General features: G+C 44.5%; 1 protein-coding gene across 2 annotated transcripts in view; it reads left to right on the top strand.

Annotated features, from left to right (window-relative positions):
* thumpd2 (THUMP domain containing 2) overlaps positions 1-24985 on the top strand; it is an 83491-nt gene that overhangs the window by 34565 nt on the left and 23941 nt on the right. The window contains exons 1-4 of one of the 2 annotated variants that reach the window (XM_072500050.1): positions 346-544; positions 6267-6399; positions 13548-13957; positions 19030-19107. In XM_072500050.1, the coding sequence (XP_072356151.1) occupies positions 440-544; positions 6267-6399; positions 13548-13957; positions 19030-19107 (726 nt within the window). In that variant the 5' untranslated portion in view covers positions 346-439. Of the gene's footprint in view, positions 1-345; positions 545-6266; positions 6400-13547; positions 13958-19029; positions 19108-24985 lie in introns of those variants that run through there. The other variant, XM_072500051.1, reaches the window with a different exon arrangement.

The following is a 24985-nucleotide window of genomic DNA, read 5'->3' as shown; positions in this document are numbered from 1 at the left end:
TTTCAAAAACATACCACAGCCTCACTGGCCTGAAAATGACATTTATTTTTTTAGCTTTATTATTGCCACAAGTCGGCGTACATTAACACTGCAATGAAGTTACTGTGAAAAGCCCCTCCTGTACCCATCAGGACAATGGATCCTGATCAGAGTACTTTGCGTCGGTGCAGTCACAGCCCGCCCTGTCCTCCATCTTAATGCCAATGTCTCCATGGTTTGGGAGATGGTTAGAAAGATCTGATCTAACCCCAGTTGTTGTTGTTGTTGATGATGGCGGTTACATTTTTAAATCAGCTTCACGAGCCGCACGCCCCTCCCTCACTTCCGGTTGCGGGATGGGAGTTTCCGGTGAGGTTTCCCTGGCAACCGGGCCTGGGCCGCATGCCCGCCTTGTCCTCTGTCCTGAGGCGGCGTTGCTGCCTCCCTTCCCCGGGCGCCTATGTCTGGTAGCTGCGGCCTCGGGAGCCGGTATTTCTGCACCGCCAGCCGGGGCCTGGAGCAGCTGCTGCGGGAGGAGGTTCGCCGCAAGTTGTCCGCCTCCGAGGTGAGTTACAAATGGTCCCCTGTCCCCTCGGGCAGGGAGCAGCCTGCGTCAGGGTCACCGTCTGTCTGAGCCGGAGAGGCCAGCGTTTACTCTGCTAAGGATTCAGATCAATAAAGTTTGGGGTCTTTTATGTTAAAGTAACCCAAACGTGTTGAGTGATCGGGCTGCGCGCGCATGTTGTGTGTGTGTTGAGCCTGTGTGCCAGTTTGTACGTGGGCTCATCTGTATGTTGTGATGTGGAGATGCCGGCATTGGACTGGGGTGGGCACAGTAAGAAGCCTTACAACACCAGGTTAAAGTCCAACAGGTTTGTTTGGAATCACTAGTTTTCGGAATGCAGCTCCTTCATCACTCACCTGGAGCTGCACTCTGAAAGCTGGTGTTTCCAAATAAACCTGTTGGACTTTAACCTGGTGCTGTGAGACTTCGTACTGTGCCCATCTGTATCTTGATCATGTCTCTGTCTGTCTGTGTGCAAGTTAACGGTGCGCACACTTGGATAATATCTGACGTTACTTAACAGAAGTTAGCCAAATCCATGGGCAAAGCAAAACCATTCTCGGAACCAACGTAGCCCCAGTTGTTTGTGTTTGCCAAGTTTTACACCCCTTCCTTTTGATTGAAGACATTTCATAGATGTGCTACCAGTAATATCAGTTTCAAAATATTTAAGCTATTTACAGATCAGTTCTTGGGTTACTGGTTTTGTAGGAGCTTTTCAACGGAGTTCTTTTTTAAGAAATCACACGTTACCAAGGGAGTCGGCAAACGCATCCGATAAGAACTTGTATTTATGTATAACAGTAAAATTCAGGAAATTGTACATTTATTGTCGTAAAACTGATTTGCTGAAACCCTCATCTATACCTTTTGTTACCTCCAAACTCTAGTATCCCAGGCACTTGAGTTGAACTCCCACTTTGTCTCCTCCATAAGCTTGAGGTCATCCAAAATTGCCCATGTCTTAACTTGCAGCACCTTATCACCCCTGTGCTCGATGACCCAAGGTGCCTGCCAGTCAAGCGACTTGTTGATGTTAAAATTATCCTTGTCAAATCCCTCCAATGCCTTGCAGCTCATATATTTGTAATTTTCTCCTACCCCATAACCTTCTTAGATACCTACACTTCCCTAATATTGGCCTTTTCTCCATTTCCAGTCGTAATTGCGCCATAATTTGTGGCCATGCCTTCAGTTGCCTAGGCACCAAACTCTGGAATTCCCTCACTACATCTCTACCTCTCTCCTCCTTTTAAGACGCTCCTTAAAAACTCCCCTTTGGCCAAGCGACCTATCCTAATATCTCCTTCTGTGTCTTGTTATATACTTGTTTCATACTTTGTTTTATAATGCTCCTGTGAAGAACCTTGGAATGGTTCATTACATCATTACTTTAAAGGTGCTTTTTAAATATACAGTGTTTTAGTGGTAAAACTTTCCAAGGTGATATTAAAGTTTTGAATGAGTATAAGTGGAAGATGGGAAGCTGGCAAGAAGTGCATTGGAAGAGTCCTGTTGAGAGGTAACAACGACAGGGGTTTCAGCAGCAGATAAGCAGAGGCATAAAGAACGATGTAACAGTGCTGGAATTTGGCAGTATTGATTATGGAATGATGGTGATGTAGTGGTATTGTCACAGGGCTAGTAATCCAGAGACCCAGCATAATGGGGACTCGGGTTCAAATCCCACCATGGCAGATGGTAAAATTTGAAATCAATAAAAGTATGGAATTAAAAGTCTAATGATTATCAAAAAACCCATCTGGTTCACCTTTAGGGAAGGAAGTCTGCCATCCTTACCTGGTCTGACCTACATTTGACTCCATACCCACACTCTCAAGATAAATAGGGATGGGCAGTACAGTTTTTTAAAATAAATTTTAGCCAATACTTTATTTCCAATTAAGGGGTAATTTAGTGTGGCCAATCCACCCACCCTGCACATCTTTGAATTGTGGGGGTGAGACCCATGCAAACACAGGAAGAATGTGCAAACTCCACATGGACAGTGACCTGGGGCCTGGATCGAACCCGGGTCCTCAGTGCCGTGAGGCAGCAGTGCTAACCACTGCACCACCATGCTGCCCCAGGATGGGCAATAGCGTCTACATGAATTTAATGAATTTTAAAAAGGATATGTGATCTGAAGTCCATCTTGGGGCTTATATCTTGGGCTCACCAAGGTTGTGATGCACCTTGTTCAGCTTCGGACTGACATGGGAGGGATGGAGCCAGTGGCTACGGAATAGTTTGGGAGAGGGACTGAAGACAATGGCTCCGTATTTCATATATTTAGTTGGAGGAAATCTTTGCTCATCCAGTAGCAGATCCCACAGTGTGTCAAAGTGAGAACCACCTTCAGTCAGAAGAGCAGAGTGGATGATCCAGCTCTGCCTCTTCCTGAGGCTCCTAGCATCAGCGATGTCAGCTTCCAACCAATTCAATTCATTCCATTTGATATCAAGTGGCTGAAGGCCCTGGATACAGCAAAGGCTATGGCTCCTGGACTCTAGTAATGAAGACGTGCTCCAGAACTAGCTACATCGCTAGACGACTGTTGTACAGCTCGAACACTGGCAGCTACCTGACAATTGTGAATAACTGTTCACAAAAAGTAATTTACTGCCCATCAGTTTACTTTCAATTACCAGCAAAGTAATGGAAGATGTCATTGATGGTGTTGGCAAATAATGCTTCCTGAGCAACAACCAGGGGTGTGATGGAATACTTGCCTGGAGGAGTGCAGCTCCATCAACACTTGAAGCTCAATACAGCACGGAGTCTCTGTGGTTAGCACTATTGCCTCAGTGTCAGGGACCCGGGTTTGATTGCAACCTTGAATGACTTTGTACGTTCTCCCTGTGTCTGCGGTTTCCTCCCGCAATCCAAAGATGTGTGGGTTAGGTGGATAGGCCACCCTAAATTGCCCGTTACTGGCCAAAGGTTAAGTGGGTTAACAGGGTGAGAGTGGGCCTAGGTAGGGTTCTCTTTCATCGAATCCTAGAATTTGCAGTGCAGAAGGAAGCCATTTGGCCCATCGAGTCTGCACTGGCTCTTGGAAAGAGCACCCTACTTAAGCCCACGCTTCCATCCTATCCCCATAACCCAGTCTCCCACATACCATCGAGTCCCAGCAATTGTCATTGATCGGAATTGAGTGGCAATGTTGTGGGTGGGGTAGGGCAATCCCTCCATTGGTTGGAGTCATACCCAATCCAAAGGATGATGGTCATAATTGTTCAAGGCCAATTATCATTATCTCAACCCCAGGTAATTAATGCAGGAGATCCTCAGATTTGAGTTCTAGACCCAACCATCTTCAGTCGCTTTATGAATGGCCTTCCTGCCATGATAAAGCCAGATGTAGCAATGTTTGCTTAATGGTTTACAATTCTTCAAGTACTGAAAGAGTCTGCCTGTATGCAGCAAGATCTGTTCAGCATTCAGGCTTGGGCTGATAGTGGCAAGTAACATTTGTGCCACACTAGTGGCAGACAATGACCGTCTCCAACAAGAGAGAATCTAACCAAATCTCCGATATTCAATGCATCACCATCACTGAATTTCCCACCATCAAGAGCCTGAGGTTTACTGTTGACAGGAAACGGAACTGGACCAGTTTCCCACATACTGTGGCTACTAGAGCAGGTCAGAGACTGGTTGTGCTACAGCGAATGACTAATTTCTGACACCCAAGAAACCTGTCCACTAACTGCAAGGCACAAGTCAAGAAGTTGACTACTTTTCACCTGCCTGGATGAGTGCATCTCCAACACTCTTAAGCTCTACTCCATCCAGGATAAACCAGTCTACTTGATCGGCACCCCACCCACCACCTTAAACATTCACTCCCTCCAATAGTAGAAGTGTGTACCATCCACAGGCTGCACTAAAGCAACTCGCCAAGGCTCCTTCGACATCATCTTCCAAACCGGCGACCCCTATCTCCTGGGACAGATACAGGGGAACACCGCCACCTTGAAATTCCCCTCCAAGTCACTCAGCATCTTAATATATTGCCATGCCTTCACTGCCACTGGGTCAAAATCAAAGAGTTCAGCATTGTGGGTGTACCTATACCACATGAACTACAGTGGTTCAAGAAGGCACCACCTTCTTGTGGGCAATTAGGGATGGGCAATACACTGGCCTGGCCAATGTTGTTTATGGGATATGGGCAACTAAAATTTAAGAAGAGAGTAAATAAACAGACATTATTTCCTTCTTGACCAAATGCTGCAAACTGGGGGAATGGGTGGGGCACATGGAAGAAGGTAGTAGAATGGGGTGTATGTGATCAAAGTAATGGATCCTTGGGAGATATAATTAGCAGTTTTCTAAAATGTATGAATGCATTATTAGAAATATTATCATGAGGCCTGTAAGTGTAGAATGTGCAAATGTTTGTACTGGGACAGATATAATGTATTAATCCAGGGCATTGTCAAACTCAGGGGCGTGACCAGTGGGTGGGTCGCGGGCGGAAGTCGGGAGGGTCACGGTGCTGTCTGTCGCGGCGTACCCGATCGCGCAAATCTGCATGCAGCAGCTGGCTTTTTATAATGCTGGCTGCGAGCGGCCTTCAAAATGGCCAGGAACCGATTAAAAACAATTTGGCCACACTACGCATGAGTGTCCAATCATCGGTGCGCATGCGCAAAACTATGCACATGCGCAACGATGATCGGGCACGCATGCGCAGTGCTGCTGCATTTTTTTTATATGGTTGCAGCATTTTAAGTTCGGGGGGCCAAAGGGACCCAAAGCCTGGGGCTGGTTTAGCACACTGGGCTAAATCGCTGGCTTTTAAAGCAGACCAAGGCAGGCCAGCAGCACGGTTCAATTCCCGTACCAGCCTCCCTGAACTGGTGCCGGAAAGTGGCGACTAGGGGCTTTTCGCGTCACGCAGATAGGCCGGCGTGAGTCGCGAAGGATGGCCTGTTGGTAAAAATGGGTCTCCGGAAAAAAAGTTTGAAAAACACTATTAATCCATTAAAATTGGAGCCCGCATTGTTCAATTTAGGCTGCCAAAGAACCATGGTAAAAGTCAGTGTTCTCCTAGTCCTGAAAATAATTCACTGGAGATCTGCTAGTGTATATAATAAATCTATTCAAGGGGGTGAATTTTAACACCAAAAAGCTGTTGGGTGGGGTGGGATATGAAAATGTTGAAGTGAACCAGCCTCCACATTCCCACTTCCATCTTAATGGAAACAATATTCAGGAATGGTCAAACAATGCACTTTCCAAGACAAGTTGGTTATTTAAAAAAAAAATTTAGAGTACCCTATTCATTTTTTCCGATTAAGGGACAATTTAGCACGTTCAATCCATCTACCTTGCACATCTTTGGGTTATGGGGGTGAAACCCACGCAGACACGGGGAGAATGCGCAAACTCCACACGGACAGTGACCCAGAGCTGGGATCGAACCTGGAACCTCGGCGCCGTGAGACTGCAGTGCTACCACTGCGCCACCGTGCTGCCCTTCAAGTTGGTTATTTAAATATGAGAAAGAAACTGTGTCTTTCCACTCGCAGGACCCATTTGATCGACCAACACTCCACACATTTCTGTTTCCCAACACTGACCTCTGTTTTGAATGTTTGATATGTATAAATGTATTTTTCCTGCATCATCTATCATTGGCTTTAATCTTAACAAGATAAGGATAGAGTGAAACTGCTGTATGCTGACCGTTGCCTCCTTTGTGTTCCTGTAGGTGGAGCAGGTTGCAGGGAAAGTGTTCTTTACAGCTGATGCAGACTTGAAAAAACTGAAGAGCCTGAAATGTGCAGAGCGATTATTTTTACTTGTGAAAAAGCTCCCCCCAATCCAGATGCCAAGACATAAAGGTGCTATAGATTGCCTTCATGACTTTAAATTCTTAATGTTTCATATTACTGCCACAAAGCTGCTGTTAAATAAAGTAAGTTTATTCAGCTTTCTCAGAGTCGGCAGTATAACCGATAATGGTATCTACTTGACGGTATGGAATATTACCCAGGTATGCCCTACCAACAAAGAAACCGAGCAGTAATAGGGCAAAGCTTCCACCCCAAAGTTGAAGTGATGTTATCAATATTGCCAATAAGTGATAACTATTCACCAATAATGACACTGATGCTCAATTTCAGACCATATCGCACAACTTTGGTCCAGAATGGACAGAAGTGATAATCGTTGCCCACAAAGTCAATACTTGATTAAGATTTAGATTGAGGACCCCAAAAATCTGTCTACAAAGGAAGATGATTGCAACTGTTTGAGGCCTATCACCCTCGCTCCAGAATATTGTCATCTCCCAGGGCCTAGTAACTTCATTGAAACCTACTTGTGACAATAAGTGATTATTATTCTGACACAAACATCTCCGGCTGCTTTATGAATTATTCTTTCCTTCATTGGAAGGTCAACAGGAGGACTTACTGACATTGATCAGTACCATTTGTAATAATCTTTACTGTCACAAGTCGGCTTACATTAACACTGCAATGAAGTTACTGTGGAAAGCCCCTAGTCGCAACATTCCGGCACCTGTTCGGGTACAGAGGGCAAATTCAGAATGTCCAATTCACCTAACAGTACGTTTTTCGGGACTTGTGGGAGGAAACAGGAGCACCCGGAGGAAACCCACGCAGACACGGGGAGAATGTGCAGACTCCGCACAGACAGTGACCAAAGCCGGGAATCGAACCTAATTTCTCCAATATTGAAGCAACTTATTCTGGCCTACAGCAGGGCTAGGCTGACAAGTGGCAAGTAAGATTTAAGCCACACTAGGGCCAGATAATGATCATTCTTGCCCTTCAGTGATAGAGTAGACCCCTTTTTAAGATTAATGCACCGGAGAGGATCGACAATGCCCTGGAAAATGTTCTGGCTGCTCCTGGGGAATCTCTCTGCACCTCACAGGTAAGGTTTGCACGGCAGTTGCCCAGAAGTGTAAACTTCCTTTGGGCAATTGCCCTGCACTGAGAGCCACCCTGAAAATGCATTTTAAAACACAAACTTTTGTGTTTCAACAGGATTACACCAATAGCTACCCAGAAAATCTAAGTTCTAACTTCTGGGCAACTATTGTACAGGCCCCTTGCACCTTTTTCCCCCCTCCCCCCCCAGAACTCTGATTCTGACCCACTCTAAACCAGGTTTACCCAACCTTCTCATTGGTTGGGGGGAAGGGGGGGGGGTCTGCATACTTTCTCATTCAAGGGGCTAATGAGCAAATTTCAAAAAAGTAAGTTTTAACACAACAATAAACAGAATTTTAAAAGAGTTGGGTTTTAAGGGAAGAAACTATTGCTGATTAGAAGGACAGCAGTGCAATAAATTGTAAGAGTAAGTAATAAAGATAACCAGAATGTGAGAGGGTCAGTCACTCATACTCATTTGCACTGCCCTTCATGGTCTGGGTCCGATGCCTACTCGCTCCAGTTCCCTGCAGCCTGCCAACTCTGACCCGTCCGCTTCCCATTTAAACATACCTGTCCACTTCCCCAGTTAGAGGCTGTGATATTAAAAAAAACTTGTCCAGCAACCCTGATGAAGTCAACTGTTGAATCACAGGCTGGTTTCTCAATGCATTGGCTGTTAGGCTAGTTTCTAGGCTAGAGCCTGTGATTGGATGAGCAAGCCCTGAGCATTTAAAAAAAAAAAAAAATCTGTCAGGGAGTTTTTGAGTTGGACGGTCGGCTACATGACAACGCCGTGGCATGCCACATGAAAATGCCTCCGAGACCACATTTGGTCTGCGGGCCGGGCCTTAGACATGCCAGTCTTAAATACTTTGGACCGTGGAACTTCTGGTTTACGGCAGCTAGTGCTATAAAAAAGGTGTGGCCTCTTCGCACCAACTCTCCTGCACTTCTATGCTGGGCCTCGAGGACAGGTTGCACTACTCTGATCTTGCTTGGTGGGTGGGGAGGGGTGTAGGGTGTCCTTGCTGTTTGCTGTATATATTAATGATTTTGACTTCAATGTGGGTGGCATGATTGGGAAATTTGCAGATGCCACAAAAATTGCCGATTAGTTGATAGTGGAAAGGATAGTTGTCTCCAAAATGATATCAATGGTTTGGTTGAGTCGTCGATGGTATTCAATCTGGAGAAATGTGAAGTAATGCATTTGGGGAGGAAGTACTCAGTGAATGGGAGGTTATTGGGAGGGCTAGAGAAGTGGGGGACCTTGCATGTTCACAGGTGCCTGAAGGTGGTAAGACAGGTGGATACAGTGGTAAAGAAAGCATGTGCAATGCTTACCTTTAGTGCGTGAGGTACAGAATATAAAAGCAGGGATGTAATGATGTAACTGTATAAAACACTGCTTAGACCACAGCTGGAATTTTGTGTATAGTTCTAGTCATAGATCATAAAATTTACAGTGCAGAAGGAGGCCATTCGGCCCATCAAGTCTGCACCGGCCCTTACAAAGAGCACCCTACCCAAGCCCACATATCTACCCTATCCTCGTAACGCCACTTAACCTTTTTGAACACCAAGGGCAATTTAGCATGGCCAATCCACCTAACCCGCACATCTTTGGGCTGTGGGAGGAAACCCACGCAGACACGGGGAGAGCGTGCAGACTCCGCACAGGCAATGGCCCAGCCTGGAATCGAACATGGGAACCTGGGGCTGTGATGCAACTGTGCTAACCACTATGCTACCGTGCTACCCACAGTCACTGCATTATAAGCAGTAACTAATTACTCTCGAGGAAGTACAGAGGAGATTTACAAGAATGTTGCCTGGGCTTGAAAATTGCAGCTTTGAGGAAAGACTGGATAGGCTAGAGATGTTTTCCTTGGAACAGAGGTGGCTATGGGGTGACCAGATTGAGGTGTGCAGGAGTATGAAGGACCTAGATAGAATAGACAGGGGTGCCCTATTTCCCTGAGCGGAGAGTCAACTAAGAGGAGCACAGATTTTAGATGATTGGTAGAAGGAATTAGAAGGGACATGAGGAAAATCTTCCTCATACGGAAGGTGGTGGATGTTTGGAATTCACTGCCTGGTTTGGTGGTTGAGGCAAAAACCCTCAGCTTATTTAAAAGGTACCTGGATCTGCACCTAAAGTGCTGTAACCTGCAATGCTACCAACCAGGTGTTGGAAGGTGGGATGAGAATGGGAAGCTAGCTTGCGCAGTGAGCTGCATGGCCCCTTTCCATTGTCTCTTTCTGTGGGTGGTCAGGTGTGACCGCGGGGGGGGAATCACCTCAGCAATGGAGCATCCATGCTGATTACACTTCCAAGGAAGTTTGGCCAGTGGTGTTGACGTTGTTGGCCTGGTAAAGCTTCTGGTTGACCTCCTGTTGCAGGTGGTGACTCAGTGGTGGTGATGATGCCACTGCAGGTCAGAGGAAGGTGACTGCAATATTTAAGATCTGATCTGGCGTACATAGATCATAGAATTTACAATGCAGAAGGAGGCCATTCGGCCCATCGAGTCTGCACCGGCTCTTGGAAAGAGCAACCTACCCAAGGTCCACACCTCCGCCCTATCCAAATAACCCAGCAACCCCACCCAACACTAAGGGTAATTCTGTACACTAAGGGCAATTTATCATGGCCAATCCACCTAACCTGCACATCTTTGGACTGTGGGAGGAAACCAGAGCTCCCGGAGGAAACCCAAGCACACACGGGGAGAACGTGCAGACTCCACACAGACAGTGACCCAAGCCAGAATCGAACCAGGGACCCTGGAGCTGTGAAGCAATTGTGGTATCCACAATGCTACCGTGCTGCCCAAGTTCTGTAAGTTCTGCTGCATGAACTAACTGAGGCTACTTCAATGGAATCTCCTTCCCTCCCACATCTAATCGGGGACTGGGTACAATGTTATGGCAACATCACCTCCGAGTTTGTCCTGGAATTTTGCAGCTCCCATTCTGCTAATAAGGACTGCAGCAATTTATGGAGAAGGGCTGCCACTGCAAACACTCCATCAGGGCAAGTGAAGATGGGCATCCTGCAGATACATTAGTGATAAACCCCATAAATTAAAATAGATGGCAGGCACTGCAGTGCAGCCATTAGCCAGAATAATGTCTTGCGGATACGACGCTACTTGGCCATTGGAATGAAAGGTGAACTGATGCGGCACAGAAAAACGCAGATTCAAATTCTAGAGAGATGACTTGCCTTGAGGTCTGCTTTTCATATTTTTGTGTTAGTTCATTACATGGAATAGTGACCCCCCCCCCCCCCCCCCCCCCTCCTTAGTATGAACATGATCGAAAGTGGAGGCTTTTACATTTTCACTGGTCAAGCAGTCTGCAATTCCAATGTTGTTTTTGATTTATTATTTGGATTTTAATAAAATGCAAACAGGCACCTCGAGATCAATAATGACCATATTCCCAGCACATAGGATTACCCATCTGAATTACATATAAAATAAAATTGCAGTGTAATTTCTGTTCCTTTTGTACTTTGTACCAGTGGTGCTGGACACCCAGAAATGCATCACTTTATAAAGAAAGTAGAAAGCTGCTAACGTGGGCAGCACACGTATTTCAAAAGTAAAATTGAGCTGCTAGAATTCCCCCTGGAAGTGACCTAGGCCAAACTAGCTTCAGATCCTTTGTCAATGCCCATCAGGTCAGGAATAAGAATGCTCAATGATGATTACGCAGTGTACAGTGCCATTCACAATTTCTCAAATGTGGAAGCAGTCTGTGTGCACATGAAGCAGCACCTGGGCATCCTTCAGGTTTGGGCTAATAAGTGGCAAGTAACATTCATGTCACTTGAGGGCAATAGGGGATTGGCAATAAATGCTGGCCCAGCCAGCGACCCCAACACACAGTGGAAGAATTTTTTAGAAGTGCAAATCTCAGGCAATGATCATTTCCTGGAAAGCTGCACCAGGATCGTGACCCGAGGGAGAGAGGATTTGTAAAAATGGGCCCTGCTGATAATTGTACCTGCGAAACCTGGAGGTAAAAACTATTAACTTGAGAGATCAGGGCTGGGATTCTCCCCTAACCGGCGGGGCTGGCCGTACCGGCGCCGAGTAGTGGCGTGAACCACTCTGGCATCGGGCCGCCCAGATCCCAGAATGTGCGGACTCCTCCGCACCTTCAGGGGCTAGGTCGGCGCCGGCGTGGTTGGCGCCACACCGAAGGGCCTCCGCCAGCCGGCGTGAGTTGCCGCGGGAGTGCCAACGTGTGCTGGTGTGATCCCAGCGCATGCGCAGGGGGGTTCTCCGCGCCGGCCATGGCGGACCGTTACACTGGCCGGCGCGGAGGGAAAGAGTGCCCACACGGCACGGTGGGCCCCGATCGCGGGCCAGGCCACCATGGGGGCACCGCCCGCGGCCAGATCCCGCCGCGCCGCCCCCGAGGACTCTGCATCCCTCCCGCTGGTAAGGTGCTGGTGTAATATACGCCGGCGGGACCAGCCCATCGCGGGGCAGAGAATCGCCGGGGGGGGGCTGCCAACAACCCCCGACCGGCGCGACGCGATTCCCGCCCCAGGACTCCTATCAGTCAACAAAGTGCTGCATATGGTGGAACTGAGTAGTTATGCAGTGCCATACATACTGAAGGAGACTGCTTGTGTAAGACCTACCTTTGTGTTAACTATTTAAAATTACATTTACCTTTTTTATTTGAAGTATCATTTGCCTGCTAGTTCATGTTTAATTTGCATGGGTTCTGATTTATTTTAAGTGAGAACGGCAAAAGTGGAATCTTAGAACCATAGCATCCCTGCAATGCAGAAAGAAGCCATTTGGCTCATTGAGCCTGTACCGACCCTCTGATAGAGCACTCTATCTGGACCCACTCACCTGCCTTATTCCCATAACCCCCCCCTTAACCTGCACATCTTTGGACACTAAGGGGCAATTTAACACCTTCAATCCACCTAACCTGTACATCTTTGGGTCTGGAAGGAAAACTGAGCACCCGGAGGAAACCCACAAAGACACGGGGAGAAAGTGCAAACTCCACACACAGTCATTCAAGGCTGGAATCAAACCCAGACCCCTGGGGCAGCAGTGCTTCCGCTGTACCATCGTGTTGTCCCTTGTTGCTAGTTTCTTCAGTTGGGGGTCATTTGGTAAATGATGTTATGAGTATAGATTGGAGAAGTTGGGACTGGGAGCGAAGAAGGCTAAGAGGAGATGTGATGTAGTGTTCAAAATCATGAGGGGGCTGGACAGTTGGTAGAAACTGGTCCTGATCGTATAAGTGATTTGCAAAAGAAGCAAATGTGATGTGAGGGGAAACTTTATTAACGACTGGTTCTGGTCTGGAATGCATGGCCCGGAAGTGTAGTGGAGGCGGATTCATTGGAGGCGTTCAAGAGGGCATTCGATGATTATTTAAATAGAAAAAATGTGCAGAGGTCCAGGGAAAGGGCAGGAAGATGGGACCAAGTCCTAATGCTCATTCTGAGAACCGATGCAGACATGATGGGCCGAATGGCCTCCTGCACCGTAACAATACGGTGAAATAGATGATCCATGTTTCCTAATTTTTGTCATAAGTCTTTGATGGAAGTCTGAACGTGAGAACATTAGAAGAGGACAGAGACCGATCTAGAGACAAGAGTCCTTGGTATGATTAACTGAGATGTTTGAATTTTATTGCAGCTCTCTGGGAATTGAAACTTGACGAGGGTTGCAAAAATGCAGAGCTGCAATAGGTTAGCACAATGAAATAGATGATTTTCTCAAGCTTTTAGCTGATTGGGATGTCCAGTAATTCTAGCATTCAGCATTTGGAAACGGTGATGTATAAATCTTTATAGCAAGACTTAATGGAATTGAGAGAATTAAAGGGATTAAAGCTGTCTTGAAATGGTGTATTTTTGGCAGTATCACTTTAGATTGTTAGTTCTAAATGTGTCTCGGCAATGCTGATTATTACAGTTAATTGGTGTTTTTATTGGATTTGAAATGTGCTGCATTTAGGCTTGACTATTCCACAGCAAAGGCTAAATATTCCACAACAATGTACCAACAAGCTTTTCTTTCTTTTTGAATTCCAAGGAAAAGGAGTTTGCCTACTCAAGAACTGTGTGATTGGAGAATCCAGTAAATGGTTGGATGTTGTTGCCAAATGGCAGACTCTTCAGGATTTTAGCAAAGAGCAAGGATGCACTTCAGATAGAACTGAAACTGGGATAAAGCGGCCAAGACTGCAAGAAAATAGTGGAACAAGAAAAAGGCCAAAGTTAGAGCTGGATGAACCAACAACAACCATCCACAATGGAAGTCCAACCGGGCAACATGATCTTCATTCAGTAATTCAAGAAAGCTGCCAGAGTAAGGCACCAATGCAGGCACCACCTTCACCTGATGAGCTGCTTAATTCCAAGGATCGAGATGCTGCATCCTGTATGCATTTCAGAGTATCTTGTCGCTGCAGTGGAAGAATTGCTAGAATGTTTACCTCGCAGGTAATTGTAATTGCTTTATTTGAAACCAGTTCAAGGAATTAAGTTGTTTTTGAGTTGAGCTTTAAAGGGAAATTACTTGTGTCTCGCAAATGTTTGCAGAACTGTGGAAAATTTGAAATGTTGCTGTTTATTTCTATTTCAATCTAATTAGCACAAGTGGGTTTGCATTTGAACAAACATTTTGTGATGACATAAAGATATTTCTGTTTGCACTGCTATTACTGAAATAATGGTTCCAAACTCAAGAATTGGGTGATCTTTAAATAGAGGCAGGTTTTTTTTAAACACACTTTCTTCTCTTCCCTCCTCCAGAAGTTGTTGAACTATTTGCTATTTTACAAGTGCCAATGCCCAATTGTACATTATTCCTGTCTGAGTCTTGGAAGTGAGAGCCAGCAGGCTGGTTGATTACGAAGAGCGATTTCACCGTTTGTTCACCGTTCACACATCATGCAGTCAGCAAAAGCACAGCATCATTAATAGACAGCTAAAGCTATTACTGCTCTTGGTGAGCACAATTAAACCATAAAATAAATTATAGCCCCAGCAAAACTTTCAATGATTGTCATTCCGGCCAGCTTGCAGATATTAAAGTGCTATTTCTGTATTGAAGGATTTGATTGGATGCTGTAAATCACCAACAGTGTGAGAGTTAACATTCCCTGATCCAGAATTCTTCCAATATATCATTTGACCTTGGTTTTAATGGTGCTGTGCAAACAGCTGCATTGCAGTGTAATAGCTATTGCATGTGTAGTGAAAGTCAGTTGAGCTAACACGATTGGTTATCGACTTGAGTATTAATCCAATCACAAAGCTCTGCAAAGTAGTTTTCTATGGTTTTTTTAAAAGAGAACTGCCATGTTGTGTGCAGATGTGCAGGCTCTGTTTCTGAACAGAGGACTTGGTGTACTACATCTTGTGTGTACAAATTCTTTTCTAATCCCCATTTTAAGCTTTGTGACTTTTTTCTTGTTACAATTGAAATTGATTACCTCGCTGAATAGTCTTGAAGTCACCCATTAAGCTTCTCGGCCGTGGTGCAAAATTCTCTAAATTTTAAGTCTCACCGCATAACCATAATTACTGAAGATTGTGGCATTTAAGTTGATCCTGCATTTAAGACTACCCCGTTTTTCAGCCCCCAAATAATCCATATTTAGGCCTATACACAACATATTGACTGACCTGACCACTCATTTCTGCTAAGAAATGCTGTACTCACATTAGGAGTTGGCCTCACATTATCACCTCGGAGTTGCATGTTTTACTCTTAAAAGTTGGCTCTGGGTGCAAGCAGATGAGACGGGCCAAGATGTAAAGAAGATGTGTTGGCGTTTAAGACGTGCCCATACAAGAGACCACACTTGGCCAACAATGAACAGAAAATGGTCCTCTGGCAAAAAGAATGAAAATCGAAACCAGTATCAAGCTAAAGTCATGACATTAACTAATAGGCGCTGAGTATTGCTGACAAAAGAGACATGCTGTCAAAGCTTTCTGTCTTGCACTCATCAGAACAGAATCACAAGAATATGAAATCTCAAAGAGAACAACAATTTATTATGCATGCGAGGAAGGTGCTGATTGGTTGGCAAATGGACTCTGGTCGAGGCTTTGCCTTGGAAAATGAATCAGGGAACAGTTGACTCAAGCTTTTATTTAAATTCAAACCATGCAAGTTAACTCTGGTCAAGGGATTGTCAAGAGGAATGAACCAGGGAATGGCTGTCCCTCAAACTTTTTTTAAATTGAAAAAGGTGAAACCTGTAGACATGTTCTTTTGCAAAGGACAGGGTTCTGTTTATGAATACATGTAGCTTCTAACATGCATGAGTAAGACACACTGCGATCCTGACTGATATTTTTTAAAACAGCATCCTTAATGTTACAAAGCCAATTCATGGTCTCCACAAAAGAGACATACAAGATCCAAGCTGACGCGAAAAGGTATTACACCTCATCTTGGGCTAGATCTGATGCTTGATCTTAGCCACAACGTCAAGAAGCGATGCGATCCTGACAGATAAACCTAAATCGATGTTTGCATAATTCTTAGCACATTCGGAATTGTTTAATGCATAAGAACTAGGAGCAGGAGTAGGCCATCTGGCCCCTCGAGCTTGCTCCGCCATTCAATGAGATCATGGCTGATCATTTGTGGACTCAGCTCCACTTTCCGGCCCGAACACCATAACCCTTTAATTCCTTTATTCTTCAAAAAACTATCTATCTTTATCTTAAAAACATTTAACGAAGGAGCCTCTACTGCTTCACTGGGCAAGGAATTCCATAGATTCACAACCCTTTGGGTGAAGAAGTTCCTCCTAAACCCAGTCCTAAATCTATTTCCCCTTATTTTGAGGCTATGCCCCCCAGTTCTGCTTTCACCCGCCAGTGGAAACAAACTGCCCGTATCTATTCCCTTTATAATTTTATATGTTTCTATAAGATTCCCCCCTCATCCTTCTAAATTCCAACGAGTACAGTCCCAGTCTACTCAACCTCTCCTCGTAATCCAACCCATTCAGCTCTGGGATTAACCTAGTGAATGCATGTTTTGATATTTTTTAGTTTTGTTCTGAGGAGTGCAAAACAAAAAGCTGAGAAACAGTAGCTAACTCATCAAATAATTATACTGTGGTGAGATATTTTAGTGTTAGTAAACAATTGATGAAGAATGGCAAAAGAATGAATTTTTGCTGAAGAAGATGCCCTAGGCCAAATGTTCATGAGAACCGGGACCAGCCACTTGCCTGGTCTTGAGAAGCATGTATCAGAATGGGCCCTGAAATCGGTAGAATGATATTGCCACCAGAAATACAACACATTTATGCTGTGTACACTTCTAGGTCAGCTGAAACCAAGTCCAGCAAAGGCAACAGAGCATCCACTAGTTGGTGCTGTCGCTTTATTGAACAAAAATGTCTAGTGTTGTGGTTGAAGATCAAGATTGCTGAGACTACCAAAAGACCTCTTGTGCCAAAATTATCAGTTTCCAGCATCATCAGACAGCGGCAAAACATGTACTTATGATGTCATATTAGTAACATGGATAATATGCCCAGCAACTGAACTGAGGTGAAAAGCTTTGCACACCGTCCCTGTGAAAAGCCAAAGGACGTGAGAAGATCTGATTCATAGTGGTACTGGCAGCTTGGCCAGCAGAACAGAATTAACATTTATGGTCATTTTCAAATGTAAAACCATGCAGAAAAAACAGTTCATGCAGGAGTCTTCGTGCATGTCTGTGGCAACAGTTAGATGGATGAGAATGGAGTGAAAATGTGGATCAATAATGTATGGAATAGGCATCCTAGTGGGCAAGCAAAGAACACAGCATATTAGTGGAGGACATATTCCGGTCCCTATAATTGATATTAAGAGGTGCCTGTGAAGAAATAATATCCCCAAGTTGCAGTTATACCAGGGATCTAATGTGCCAGTTCGATCTTTTTTGATCTCTGCCTCAACAAGCCTTTTCGTGCTTGCACCGAATGGAATAGGTGGGTGGTTGACAGAAAGAAATATTTCACACAGAGTGGAAATATGTGTGCTGCCCTGATGTTTTTCTGGAGTTCTGTACTGCATTGAGGGATGCGATTAATGCCAAACTCATCAGAGCATTCAAAAATGCAGAAGATCTAATTTGATGGATGATGAGGAAGATTACTTGTTGTGGAGGGATAATTCTGAAACTGACAACACCAAAGCTGATGATTGTATAGGCAAAGTGAACTCAATGACTTTGATGACTTCTGTGTTGAATGCCAAAGATTGTGAACCTGACACTTCAAACATTTTGATTGTGTTTCAAGGCATCCTTGTAGAACAAATTAATCCAATAAATGGTGTTGAGTTGTTTTAATTTGAATTATGGGTGTTATGTTTTTCACATTTCAAAATGGCGACCATCAACAACAGCAGCAGTTCACGTTTTATACTCCACATATAAGCTGAGCCCCATTTTATTTTGGAAGGATTTTTGAGACTTTGAAAGGTCAACGTGTATGCACCTTTTCCATTGTTTTTATAGTGTTTTCAACAATTCTCCCTCTATGGAACACCAATAAACTGGTTAATCTGCTGTTTGTTATGTTAAAGATCTACATGAGAGAGTATAGCAATAGTATTTTACTATAATAGGAATTTCACTTCATAATATGTCAGAAGTACTTTGAGACGTTTTAAATTATGGGGCACTCTATGAATGCACGTTTTAGTCCAATTTTGTATTGAATGGTAGAATGCTTGTTTTGGCAAGGGTAATCATGAAATTAATTGAGGAAAAACAAATATATATTGCATCCTATGACAAATTTACAGTGAGCCAAGCCCCCTTCTGGACAAAAAATAAATCCTGAAGATTATCATCCACATTCCCTTGTCTGTTTTTAAATTGTATTTGTGTTTTCTTTTTCTAAAGTATATCTTTTTAACCATGCATTTAGTCAGGTTTCCCAGCTCTCCTGTTAGTGCTTTGTTTCCACATTCCCCTCTCTCTGCAAAGTGCTTTGAAACAGTAAACTTTAATTTCATTGATACTTGATTGGAACCATTCATGAACTGGTGATGACAATACGCTGTGCGCCTCACTGCATTTGAGTTATCCCATTTCAGATAAGGAAGCAAAAGTCAGACATAATTGCCATGATAAGTGATACTTAAGCAAGCTAAACACTTTCATTGGATGTGGTTTGTCCCCTTGGTCTGCTGTGGTTTGTGATATTCTGTCTGAAATGCCAAAAATATTTCTTGGAAATGATATAATAAATAAGAGTGCTTTCGGAGTCAAATGAGGGAAGGCTATTTAAAATATCAGTTGTCATCTTCCAGAGCATTGAACACTTTGCCCCAACGTGGATCACACCCAATTTACTTGAGGGGAAGTTTCTGTTATGTTGACTTCATCCTGTTCAGACAATAGGTTTTCATTGTAGTGGACACTACCGCTTAGTAAAAGTGAGAATTTAGCAAAATTGTTACTTTGCGTGGCAACTTGTCTCAATTATAAATGAACGTATTCTAGGAAAATGAATGAGTAATTTTTGTGGGTAATTCATTTTTCACAGGAGCTAGGAAGAGCAATTGGGATTGCCCTCGGCAGGCAAATGGGCTGGAAAGCAGAATTGAGAAACCCAATGCTGGAGGTAAGTCTTGCCGTTTTGATGGGAGTGCAGTAATGACTGGAATACTTAAAAGTTAAGACTTTTGAGTCCGAATTGATTAGACTATTTACTTTTCCTTGACTGCACGACCAATTTTGTATTTAGTCTGTTTTTGACTAATCGAGTACTTTATATTGTCACGAAACAATGTAATAATTTCATTGAACTGAAATTGATGTTTGGTAGTACAGACCTTTTATTGCTAGAAAAACAAGGCATGTCAAAGCTTTTCATCTTGCACTGCCTGGTTTAAATTGAAACATTACTTGACAATTAACTGTTCGTCACCTGGTACATTCTCCATGGCAATGCCTGTACCAATCGGTCTACTTGTCAATCCCTCAAAGTATAAATTGCTGTTTTCCCCTATACTGGTATTCTTGCGAAGTGTCCTGATGAATGCAAGACAAAAAGCTTCGACTTGACTTTTTTTCAGCAATACTGATTTTAAAATCCCTTACCATGGCATGTAGGTCCTCTTAATTTGACTAGAACAAAAATGTTTCAAATCTGAAATAAAAACAAAATGCCGGAAATATTCTGGTCTTGCAGCATCTGTGAGGGAGAAGCTCCGTCTATTTAGAGTTGGAGTTTTGGCTAATGATTAGAATATTTTGAGGTTTTCAGATTCTTGCGTTACATATCCTGGGTTTGAATTTGAACAGCAAATACCATCTGGAGTTCATATTCGGGTGACCACATTTCTCAAAGTCCACATTAAATTAACATATAATATAAAAATTGCAAAAAGAAAAGTATATGAATGGAAAAACACTAAAAGTTTTGCTAGAAGTAACAAACCTGGTACTCGAGAGTTTTTGGATGTTTATATATTAATTGCTGCGCATGCTATGACATAGAATGGTGAATAACATTAATAAAGGATGGAATATGGTCTAGGATAAGAATCCTCTTGCAGTACTCAAAAGGATACAATATGATGATGGCTGTCAAATTGCTAGGGAGAGTGGCCGTGCTTCTGTAAAAGACATTTAATTTGAAACCAAGTTTGTTTCTGAAAAGGGATTTATTTTGTCGAAGCTTTTCCATCTTTCACTCATCAGGGACAAATTCACGAATGCCAAATTTGACTCTCAAAATGTATTCAAAAGAGGAGGGGTGCTGATTGGCTGAGATATTGCCATGGAGAGCTGTAGGCACCCCAAGATCCCCAGTAATTCAAAAAAGGCACAAGTCTTGAGACATTTGCTGAACATATTCCTATTCTTTGCAGAGAACATATTGCTGTGCTAGGCTCCCCAAGATCCCAGGTAATTCAAAAAAGGTGCAAATCTTGAACATATTTCTATTCTTTGCAGAGAACATGTTCCTGCGCATGAATGTATGTTGCTTCTAGCAAGCATCAAGGAGCCATATTACAAGGTTCAGTGATTATCATAAATTGATTGTTAGTGTAACTCTTAGCGCATTCAGGATTGTTCAGTGTATGCTGCCAAATTGCAGGACCACATCTAACCGTGGATATTTTGTTTTGAGTTTTGCAACAAGTGTGGGCTATTTGAGCGAGGCCTGTATTCTGCCTATTACAAACACTGAAGGAACATGTTCTTTGAAATCGGCCAGTCACTGGAACCTATGGCCTACATCCCAACAATCTGCACCCTTTTCTCCTGTAGTATAAATTGTTCGGTTTGTTTAAAATTTGGCATTCTTGCATTTGTCCTGATGAGTACACAATGAAAAGCTTCAGCAAATGTCTCCTTCTGCACTGTAAATTCTAAGATTTACAGCAACATTCAAGTTCTGTATTACCAAAATTGTTTTGTTTTGAGAGTGTTCCTATTTTTGTTTATAATTGTGGTTTCCATTTGCAAATGGCCATATACCTGTCAAATATAAGAATTCACAATGCAGAGTAAAGGTCATCTCAAAAGGCAAAAGGATTTTGACATCTTTATTTCTGCTGAATAAATCTAAAAATATTAAATAGATTTTTTGTGTATATAACATCGCGTTGCAAAATGTCAGTACTTCAATAAAACACTTAAGCTTCCATCTTCGAGGACTCTCTTGTCAGGATACAAAGAATTTCAGTAGCAAATATTCAGTCCTTGGCTCAGTAACAGAATCTGATGACGTTGATTAGTAATTTGTGGAAATCTGAAATAACAGAAAAACACAAGTCTTCATGTGTTTGAGGAGTGACGATGCTGGAAATACACAGGCCTTTGTGTGTTTGAGGAGTGACGATGCTGGAAATACACAGGGCTTTGTGTGTTTGAGGAGTGACGATGCTGGAAATACACAGGCCTTCGTGTGTTTGAGGAGTGACGATGCTGGAAATACACAGGCCTTTGTGTGTTTGAGGAGTGACGATGCTGGAAATACACATACCTTTGTGTGTTTGAGGAGTGACGATGCTGGAAATACACAGGCCTTTGTGTGTTTGAGGAGTGACGATGCTGGAAATACACAGGCCTTCGTGTGTTTGAGGAGTGACGATGCTGGAAATACACAGGCCTTCGTGTGTTTGAGGAGTGACGATGCTGGAAATACACAGGCCTTTGTGTGTTTGAGGAGTGACGATGCTGGAAATACACATACCTTTGTGTGTTTGAGGAGTGACGATGCTTGAATATTTCCAATTTTCTAAACCAGTAGTTGGGCTCTATCACTATCAGCAGCTTATGTTTTGCGAAGCTTGCAACTTTGTAACTGGTGAGAGCATATGGTACAGTATTTCTGTTTGTTACACTGTGCATTACTCGGTATCAATAGGGAAAAAAAGAAGTCTACATGTTTTTCTTTTTTCCACATCCCAGGGCCACATTTGCTTGCATATTCCCCAACTTTATGATTGATCGCAAGTGCAGTCTAAAATGCTGGAACCCCCCTTTCACAGGCCACAATATCGCTGATTCTGAAGCGGGACAAGAACCCGGAGCTGTGTGGGTCCCACATGCCGATATCCCTGTTGAATGTCGACGCCAAACTGCTGGCCAAAATATTGTCCTCCAGGATTGAGGATTGTGTTCCGGGCGTTATTGGGGAGGACCAGACGGGGTTTGTTAAGGGTAGGCAGTTGGTGGCCAATGTAAGAAGGTTGTTAAACGTGATCATGATGCCCCCGGAAGGTAGGGAGGTGAAGGTAGTGTTTGTAATGGATGCAGAAAAGGCTTTTGATCGGGTAGAATGGGATTATCTGTGGGAGGTACTGGGACGGTTCGGATTTGGGCGCGTCTTTATTGACTGGGTCAGTTTGATGTATCAGGCTCCTGTGGCAAGTGTACTGACAAATAGGACAACATCGGACTATTGTAGACTGCACCGGGAGACAAGACAGGGATGCTCCCTCTCCCCACTGTTATTCACGCTAGCTATAGAGCCGTTGGCAATTGCTCTGAGAGCCTAAAGGGGCTGGTCTGGCGGGGGAGGGGGCGGGTGGAGCACAGAGTTTCGCTGGATACAGACAACCTGCTTCTGGCTGTATCGGACCCATTAGAGTGGATGGAAGAAATCATGAGAATTCTAGGGGCATTTGGCCGGTTTTCGGGGTATATGCTAAATATGGGGAAAAGGGAGATGTTTGCGGTCCAGGCGAGGGGACAGGAAAGGTGATTGGGGGAGCTGCCGTTTAGATTAGTAGGGGGATGCTTTAGGTACCTAGGCATTCAAGTGGCGTGGGAATGGGACCGGCTGCATAATTAAATCTGGCCCGGCTAGTAGACCAAATGAAGGACGATTTTTGGAGATGTGACGTGCTCCCGTTGTCATTAGCTGGAAGAGTGCAGACGGTGAAGATGACGTTCCTCCCGAGATTTCTGTTCGTGTTTCAATGTCTCCCCATCTTTACTCCGCGGTCCTTTTTTAAACAAAATACATAAGGTCAACACACCAGGCCGCCCTATCGTTTCAGGCAATGGGACCTTGTGTGAGAACCTCTCTGGCTACATCGAGGGCATCTTGAAACCCATCGTACAAGGTACGCCCAGCTTCTGTCGCGACACGACGGACTTCCTACAGAAACTCAGCAACCATGGACCAGTTGAACCAGGAACATTCCTCGTCACAATGGACGTCTCAGCACTCTACACCAGCATCCCACTTGACGACGGCATTGCTGCAACAGCCTCAGTACTCAACACTGACAACTGCCAATCTCCAGACGCAATTCTGCAACTCATCCGCTTCATTCTGGATCACAACGTCTTCACCTTCGACAACAAGTTCTTCATCCAGATGCACGGAACAGCCATGGGGACCAAATTCGCACCCCAATACGCCAACATGTTCATGCACAAGTTTGAACAGGACCTACTCACCGCAGAGGACCTTCAACCGACGTTATACACCAGATACATCGATGACATTTTTTTCCTTTGGACCCATGGCGAAGAAACACTGAAACGACTACACAATGACGTTAATAAGTTCCATCCAACCATCAGACTCACCATGGACCACTCTCCAAAATCAGTTGCATTCTTGGACACACTCATCTCCATCAAGGACAGTCACCTCAGCACTTCGCTTTACCGCAAACCCACGGATAACCTCACGATGCTCCACTTCTCCAACTTCCACCCGAAACACATTAAAGAAGCCATCGCCTATGGACAAGCTCTCCGTATACACAGGATCTGCTCAGACGAGGAGGAGCGTAACAGACATCTACAGACGTTGAAAGATGCCCCGTACGAACGGGATATGGCACTCGACTCATCGATCGACAGTTCCAACGCACCACAGCGAAAAACCGCACCGACCTCCTCAGAAGACAAACATGGGACACAACCGACAGAATACCCTTTGTCGTCCAGTACTTCCCCGGAGCGGAGAAACTACGTCATCTTCTTCACAACCTTCAACACGTCATTGATGACAATGAACATCTTGCCAAGGTCATCCCCACACCCCCACTACTTGCCTTCAAACAACCGCGCAACCTCAAACAAACCATTGTTTGCAGCAAACTACCCAGTCTTCAGAACAGTGATCACGACACCACACAACCCTGCCATGGCAATCTCTGCAAGACGTGCCAGATCATCGACATGGATACCACTATTACACGTGAGAACACCACCCAACAGGTACGCGGTACATACTCGTGCGACTCGGCCAACGTTGTCTACCTCATACGCTGCAGGAACGGTTGTCCCGAAGCGTGGTACATTGGCGAGACCATGCAGACGCTGCGACAACGAAAGAACGGACATCGCGCAACAATCACCAGGCAGGAATGTTCCCTTCCAGTCGGGGAACACTTCAGCAATCAAGGGCATTCAGCCTCTGATCTCCGGGTAAGCGTTCTCCAAGGCGGCCTTCAGGACGCGCGACAACGCAGAATCGCCGAGCAGAAACCTATAGCCAAGTTCCGCGCACATGAGTGCGGCCTCAACTGGGACCTGGGATTCATGTCGCATTACATTCATCCCCCACCATCTGTCCTGCAAAATCCTACCAACTGTCCTGGCTTGACACAATTCACACCTCTTTAACCTGGGGTTACCCCATCTCTGGACCTGTAAAGACTTGATTACCTGCAAAGACTCGCATTCAAAGTATCGTATTGCATCTTTGACTTTATATATATGTTTCTGGAACCCACCTCTTCATTCACCTGAGGAAGGAGCAGCGCTCCGAAAGCTAGTGACATCGAAACAAACCTGTTGGACTTTAACCTGGTGTTGTAAGACTTTGTACTGTGCTCACCCCAGTCCAACGCCGGCATCTCCACATCATGGCTTTTTTAAACAGGTCAACAAAGTGAACACTGGCTTTGTTTGGGCGGGCAAAACCCCGCAGGTAAGGAAGGTAGTGCTTGAGCGGAGTCGGGGAGAGAGCGGGCTGGCGCTGCCAAATTTTAGCAATATTATTGGGCGGCGAATATAGCCAT

This window comes from Scyliorhinus torazame, chromosome 4, assembly GCF_047496885.1.
Source record: "Scyliorhinus torazame isolate Kashiwa2021f chromosome 4, sScyTor2.1, whole genome shotgun sequence".
NCBI classification, from domain to species: Eukaryota; Metazoa; Chordata; class Chondrichthyes; order Carcharhiniformes; family Scyliorhinidae; genus Scyliorhinus; species Scyliorhinus torazame.
This window is presented reverse-complemented; position numbering and strand designations above follow the sequence as displayed.